We start from the raw sequence: 7571 nt of genomic DNA on the forward strand, positions 1-7571 counted from the left end.
GCTGGGTTTGAGGATAACTAGTTCTCCATAGAGTGGCAATGAAAATTTCGTATAGCATCATAACACTTCGAAAATACTACAAAAAAGATAATTAATATTGAATACACGTGCTTTACATGCGTGAAAACGTGGGTTAGATAGTAAATATCTTATAAAAGGGTGGATTTAGGTGCGCAAGGATCTCAGACAGAGGTTCCGTAAAGCGGTTTCCGCTCTCTCCGGTCCTTTCCTCCGCTAAAAGGTAACGTGGTCGCATCTGCTGCTAACAGTCGGTCATTAAAGTTGGTTTGTTTGATCTCCCTATTTCTGTTTAACTTCATAAAGTGTCATATTATTGTTCTGTTAATGGTTATACATCAGTTGTGGCAGTAGATGCCCCCGTATAATGTCAAAATTGAAAGAAAACTTTGTGAACACGTCGCCCCGGTTAGGCCTCGTTGTGCTGAGCTTTGAAGCTAGCGTTAGAAAACTGTAACGTCATGAAACATTGCTCAGGGCTTTCTACATTTAAGCGCAGATTTATTAAAGCTGTCTATATTGTGTTTAAAACTGGCTCTTGATTCCCCCCACTCACTGGCGGTTAACTATAGAGAGAAAATGTGAAATTAAGCGAACACGCTTCACGCTAGCTTAAATGCAAATTGTTTCAACTACAGTTTGTAACCTGTCAGATGTATTTTCACTAATACTTGGTCCTGTTTTGTCCAGGTTCATCATGTCGTCCCATTTGCAGTGGATGGTCATCAGGAACTGCTCCAGCTTCCTCATCAAGAGGAACGGACAGACCTACAGCACTGTAAGTATCTTACACTACCTGAGTGAAAGACGTAACTGTACCTGAGTCCCAACAGTGTGCAACAAACTGATACTAAACACGGTCTGAGTTGGCTGTCAAATAGGGCTGCAACTAACGATTATTTTCATTATTGATTAATCTGCCAGTTATTTTTCTTGATGAATCCTTCAGTCTATAAATGGTTCAAAAATGGCGTTATTTGGCAGTTTTTCTTAAAAGAAAAATCACTCAATTGTTGCATAGTATTTTTCTGATGATTGACTAATTGTTGCAGCTCAACTGTTGATTCTCAGTATATTCTTGTCCAATAATGCAGTTTTAAATGTTAATGGTAAAGATACTCATAGCTGCCACTTGAGAAAGCTTCTGTAGATAATAATAATGTGCAAAATCTGTTGAGCCATCATTTTGCTTCCTTTTTGTGAAGTTGAATGGGTAGAAGCATTTCAATATCTGTTGGCACACATATTACAACATTGATTTAGATTTGACATAAAAAAGACCTTAGTCTGTAGTTAACAGGATATGACAGGAGTGATCTTGGTCATGAATTAAATATGTAATTGTCAGTGTTTGAAGGTACACAAGCTGTTCAATTGGGTAATGACAATTTAATAAATTCATGTAACAGGAGCCCAACAACCTGAAGTCCAGGAACTCTTTCCGCTTCAATGGTTTGGTGCACAAGAAGACTGTAGGTGTGCAGCCAGCGGCCGATGGCAAGGGTGTCGTTGTCGTGCTGAAGAAGCGTTCAGGTAAATACTTGATGATTGTTTTATCTTCAGGCACTTCCTATATTTGTAAGTTATTTTTTGTGTAGAGTACAAGCAAACTTTAGTTGGTGTTCACAAGAGGTCTTTTAATCATTTGAACGAAAACGCTATGTCAATATTAGTGATTGGGAAACAAGGCATTCCTGAAGCAATGAGGCTTCACAGCCAATTGCATCAACAAAAGATTCATTACTCAAAACCTCACTTAACAGTTTTCGTTAGTGACGCCTACCAGTAAAAATAATCGAGCAGACAAATCATAAACAATTCTTCCCTGCCATAGTACAAATATTAACTGATATTAACTCAGCATGCCAAAACCCATCAGGATTTCTGCATCTTTGTACCTTTTCATATACCTTACAAATGAAATAGCCATAAAAGTAAGTTCACTTCACATCGTATCATCTGGAAAAATGTAAGTGAACATAAACTCAGTAAATTGGAGAAAATGAAAAAATAGTAATAACGATTCATTTGAAAGCTGTGAACGGAGTAAAATGTTTGCAAATTCAGCCTTTAGCTGGCTGCATGCCCTTGACTGAAAGACATCAAGATTTTTTTTTTTTTTTAATACTTGGGTCAACACTATCAGGTGATTCTCCTGAAACCAAGGCTGCGTTTGTCATCGATTATGTTATAACCTCAAAAATTATACAAGCCTTGAACATACTCTACTGCAGCTACTTTTTATATCATGTACAGATGCTTTATTGAGTCACCCTGCTTTCCTGAAATGATTCAAAGTAGAGTTGGCTCATGTTCTAAATCATAGAAAGTAAAGAAATCGTAGTGACAGTTTTAGGTTGAGGTCACAAGCAAGAATTCAAATGACAGCTGTTCAAGCTTTCCAATAGATTTACCCTCTGCACTCACTGATCCCTGGAATACACTAACATGAACTGAGCTGAAAGGACATGAAAAATGGTGCATATAATCTTGGTGCAGATGAGCGCTGCTCTTAACAATAATATGTACAGCTGATATGGAGTTTTTTTTCAGTGTGTTTGGATTATTACTGCTAGTGTGTTAACATTTCAACACTTTTTCTCTTTTTACACAGGTCAGCACAAACCTGTTGGCTCCTACGAGAAGATCACCATTAACAAGAACTCCCGCGCCACCCTCAACAGCCTGAGGCACATCATTCGCAAGAACAAGTACAGGAAGGACCTGCGCATGGTGAGCTATAATCTGTACAGTTTAATGGCAAAATCACAGATTTAGTGTCAACAAATTGGTTTATATGATGATTTTAAGGTTGTCCTTTTATCTTATGTTCATATTTCAAAGCTTTCAACAACATAATTTGAGCCTAATTTTTTTCTCCAGGCTGCCCTGCGTCGTGCCAGTGCCATTCTGAAGAGCCAGAAGCCTGTTGTGGTCAAAAAGAAGCGCACCAGGGCTGCCAAGACAGCATAAACTGATACACATGATTAATAAATAAAAGCTTTTTGTTTGGAAAAAACACCACATTGTCCAGAGTCTTAACTTGCCCCAGCAGATTGGTTACATCTGTGGGTTCTGTGTTCTGCAAAATGTCCCAGACACTTGACCACAGTCATTTGGCATGGTAATGGATCAAATTATTTCCAAGTATTAACTGCAAAATTCTCATGCAGTTATTCATACTTTTGAGAAAAAGTTTAAATGCAATAAAATTCCTGCCTAGGTCTGCCAAAGTCTGCCCAATTAAGGATTAAGTCAGGTTTTTAAAAATATGGTAAAGATGCACATTTTGTGTTCCAGTTGGAAAAATGATTATATACAGCACAAAGAACATGAACTAACTGTAAACTAACTGGAATTTGATTTGAATAACTTCCAGGTCTCGATCAGTATGAAAATGAGAAAAATACTTGTGTTTCCAGACTACTGCCCCTATTCAGTTTTCTAAAATATAAAATAAAGATTTTTTACTAACAGACTGATCATACAAGCAGCCAAACTACACAGAGCATAGCAGACACACTCAGGTTATCTTTTCTTCTTCCCTGGTGACTTGTATATTAACATCCTTTCTATTACTGTTAATAGCATTGCAGGGTTAGAGCAGTGCAGCATAAATATTATCCTGTGCATTGAGCTTTAGGTTTGGTGTGAACTGATTTGTATGAACTACAGTACCCAGCTACAATATTTTGGTAACATGCATGTTGCAGCCTTATACTAAAATTGTTTGAATTCATTTTTCCCCCTCATTGATCTAGACTGAGTACCCCATAATGACCAAGCCAAAACAATTTTAGATTTTTTTGCTAATTTATTATAAAGGAAAAACTGGAATATCTCATTGACATAAATATTTAGACTATTTCTCAGCACCTTTGGGAACGATTACAGCAGAAGTCTTCTTGGGTATGATGCAACAATCTGCACATCTGAAAAATTAATTTTTATGATTTTAGCATAAGGCTGCAACATAACAAAATGTGGAAAACACGAATGCACTCTTAACACTCTGAATGCACTGTCATAACATCATCAGAAGGCAAATTACATGTTAACAGCTGGGGTCTATTCCAGACAGCTGTTTAAAACTCTTGACACCTGAACTCTGAGTTGATGAACCATGAGATGGGAAACTGAGTTTTCGTTTCCAGAACAGCTGATCTGAGTAAGTTCAATCAACTCTGAGTGTGTTCACTCTGAGTTAACCACGTGCATGAGGAATATGAAAAGCCATCATGAGTGGATCTCCGATTCGACAATTCACCATGGCAACACGTAAATAAAGAGCAGGGCCTCCATTTTAATCCAGTGGAGCCAGAAAGATGAATATGTGTGACATTAAAGCACATTTATTTCTAAAAAGAAAAAAACAAAAAGCAGTGAAAGAGTCTGAGCTGGAGAAAAGAGTCAATTAGTTAAAACTAACATTTTATTCAGCGTCATCCACTAGACCATGTTATCTAACAACTTTTATTTCTGTTAGATCAGGTTACACCTGATGCGGACCAAGTTCTTCTGCAGCAGAAGTTTATAGATATACTGTATATGAAGCAGATCAGACCGAAGTTTATAGATCTATGATGGTAAAATGAGATTCTGACCCAGAAACAGGATGATCTCAGTGTCCACAGAGTCTCAGTGTTATAAAGATGGACAGGCAGATTTTAATTTGATCTGAATAATATTTGAGATCACTATCTCTGTCCTCATACTGACTAACTGATCAAAAAAGAGGTCATGTTCTTAAACACAGACTGGGTAACCTAACAAATTAATGACTAATTTCGATTTTATTCTTTTCCGAAATAAAATTCAATGTCTACAATCTGCCGTTTGATGTAGACAGTTTGAAGGAGGGACATGGATTTAAAAAAGTTTATTTGGGAAAAGATTTGGCATTAGTTTGTTGAGCTAAACAAGAACTGTGTGAATGAAAAATGTCACAGTATAGTAAGACATTAAAAAGGCATAAAAACGACATAGTATATAGTAAGGCATAAAGAGTAAAAAAGAAAGGCCATAATACCGTAAGGCATAAAAACGACATAATATAGTGAGGCATGAAGACGACATAGTATAGTAAGGCATAAAAAGTCAAAAAAACGACATAGTATAGTAAGGCATAAAAAGTAAAAAGAAACGACAGTATTGTAAAGCATAAAAAGTCACAAAAACGACACAGTATATTAAGGCATAAAAGGCATAAAAATGACATAGTATAGTAAGGCATGAAAAGTAAAAAATACGACATAGTATACTGAGGCATAAAAAGTCACAAAAACGACATAGTATTGTAAGGCATAAAAAGTAAAAAATATGACATAGTATAATAAGGCATAAAAAGTCACAAAAAAGTCATAGTATAGTGAGGCATGAAGTAAACATAGTATAGTAAGGCATAAAAAGTCAAAAAACCGACATAATATTGTAAGGCATAAAAAGTAAAAAAAAAACGACATAGTATTATAAGGCATAAAAAGTCAAAAAAAGAAAATAATATTGTAAAGCATGAAAAGTAAAAAAAACGACATAGTATTATATGGCATAAAAAGTCAAAAAAACGACATAGTATAGTAAGGCATAAAAACTAAAAAAAATGATATAGTATTGTAAGGCATAAAAAGTCAAGAAAAACGTCATAGTATATTGAGGCATGAAGACGACATAGTATAGTAAGGTAAAAAAGTCAAAAAAACGACATAGTATTGTAAGGCATGAAAAGTCAAAAAAACGAAACAGTATAGTAAGGCATAAAAAGTAAAAAGAAACGACATAGTATTGTAAGGCATAAAAAGTCACAAAAACGACATAGTATTGTAAGGCATAAAAAGTAAAAAAAACACGACATAGTATTGTAAGGCATAAAAAGTCAAAAATACGACATAGTATAGTAAGGCATAAAAAGTCACAAAAACGACATAGTATAATAAGGTATAAAAGGCATAAAAATGACATAGTATAGTAAGGCATAAAAAGTCAAAAATGCGACATACGTACAGCATAGCAAAAACGACATAGTATTATATGACATAAAAGGCATAAAAATGACATAGTATTGTAAGGCATAAAAATGACATAGTATAGTGAGGCATAAAAAGTCACAAAAACGACATAGTATAGTAAGGCATAAAAGGCATAAAAATGATATAGTATTGTAAGGCATAAAAAGTCAAAAAAACATAATAATATTGTAAGAAATAAAAATGACATCGTATAGTGAGGCATAAAAAGTCACAAAAACGACATAGTATAGTAAGGCATAAAAGGCATAAAAATGATATAGTATTGTAAGGCATAAAAAGTCAAAAAAACATAGTATTGTAAGGCATAAAAATAACATAGTATAGTAAGACATAAAAGTGACATAGTATAATGAGGCATAAAAAGTCACAAAATCGACATAATATTGTTAGGCATAAAAAGTCACAAAAACGACATAGTATAGTAAGGAATGAAAAGTCAAAAAAATGACATAGTATAGTAAGGCATAAAAAGTCAAAAAAACGGCATAGTATAGTAAGGCATAAAAAGTCAAAAAAATTACATAGTATTGTAAAGAATAAAAATGACAGTATAGTAAGGCTTAAAAAGTCAAAAAACGACATAGGATAGTAAGGCATAAAAATGACATAGTATAGTGAGGCATAAAAAGTAAAAAAAAACGACATAGTATAGTAAGGCATAAAAAGTCACAAAAACGACATAGTATTGTAAGCCATAACAATGACATAGTATAGTAAGGCACAAAAATGACATAGTATAGTGAGGCATAAAAAGTCACAAAATCGACATAGTATCGTTAGGCATAAAAATTCACAAAAATGACATAGTATAGTAAGGCATGAAAAGTCAAAAAAATGACATACTATAGTAAGGCATAAAAAGTCAAAAAAATGACATAGTATTGTAAGGCATAAAAATGACATAGTATAGTAAGACATAAAAGTGACATAGTATAATGAGGCATAAAAAGTCACAAAAACGACATAGTTTAGTAAGGCAAAAAAACATCATACAATACACCTTACAATACTACAATACAACGCCTTACAATACTATGTCATTTTTTTGACTTTTTATGCCTTACTATACTATGTCATTTTTATTCCTTACAATACTATGTAATTTTTTGACTTTTTATGCCTTACAATACTATGTAATTTTTTTGACTTTTTATGCCTTACAATATTATGTCGTTTTTGTGACTTTTTATGCCTTACTATACTATGTCATTGTTATTCCTTACAATACTATGTAATTTTTTTGATTTTTTATGTCTTACTATACTATGTTGTTTTTTGACNTAGTATTAAAAGGCAAAAAAATGACATAGTATAGTAAGGCATAAAAAGTCAAAAAAATGACATAGTATTGTAAGGCATAAAAATGACATAGTATAGTAAGACATAAAAGTGACATAGTATAATGAGGCATAAAAAGTCACAAAAACGACATAGTTTAGTAAGGCAAAAAAACATCATACAATACACCTTACAATACTACAATACAACGCCTTACAATACTATGTCATTTTTTTGACTTTTTATGCC

The 7571-nt window shown here is 33.8% G+C and overlaps 1 protein-coding gene across 2 annotated transcripts; it reads left to right on the forward strand.

The window, feature by feature from the left end:
- The first annotated feature begins 171 nt into the window (after nt 1–171).
- Nucleotides 172–3039, forward strand: rpl28 (ribosomal protein L28). 2 transcript variants are annotated; one of them, XM_022764833.1, is made up of 5 exons: nt 172–241; nt 709–796; nt 1428–1551; nt 2633–2751; nt 2902–3039. In XM_022764833.1, exons 2-5 carry the CDS (start codon nt 716–718, stop codon nt 2989–2991), a joined length of 414 nt encoding a protein of 137 aa, XP_022620554.1. In that variant the 5' UTR covers nt 172–241; nt 709–715; the 3' UTR covers nt 2992–3039. The 2 variants fall into 2 exon arrangements, with proteins under 2 accessions (XP_022620554.1, XP_022620553.1); XM_022764832.1 differs by lacking the exon at nt 172–241 and adding an exon at nt 259–281.
- The last annotated feature ends 4532 nt before the right edge of the window (nt 3040–7571 follow it).

The sequence above is a fragment of the Seriola dumerili genome, unplaced genomic scaffold (assembly GCF_002260705.1).
Source record: "Seriola dumerili isolate Sdu_G_001 unplaced genomic scaffold, Sdu_1.0 BDQW01000590.1, whole genome shotgun sequence".
In the NCBI taxonomy this organism is placed as follows: domain Eukaryota; kingdom Metazoa; phylum Chordata; class Actinopteri; order Carangiformes; family Carangidae; genus Seriola; species Seriola dumerili.

Coding starts and splice junctions, on each gene's coding strand:
- rpl28 (XM_022764833.1), top strand. CDS start 716: ATGTCGTCCCATTTGCAGTGGATGGTCATCAGGAACTGCTCCAGCTTC. Junction 797..1,427: donor ACGGACAGACCTACAGCACT/GTAAGTATCTTA, acceptor TTCATGTAACAG/GAGCCCAACAACCTGAAGTC. Junction 1,552..2,632: donor CGTGCTGAAGAAGCGTTCAG/GTAAATACTTGA, acceptor CTTTTTACACAG/GTCAGCACAAACCTGTTGGC.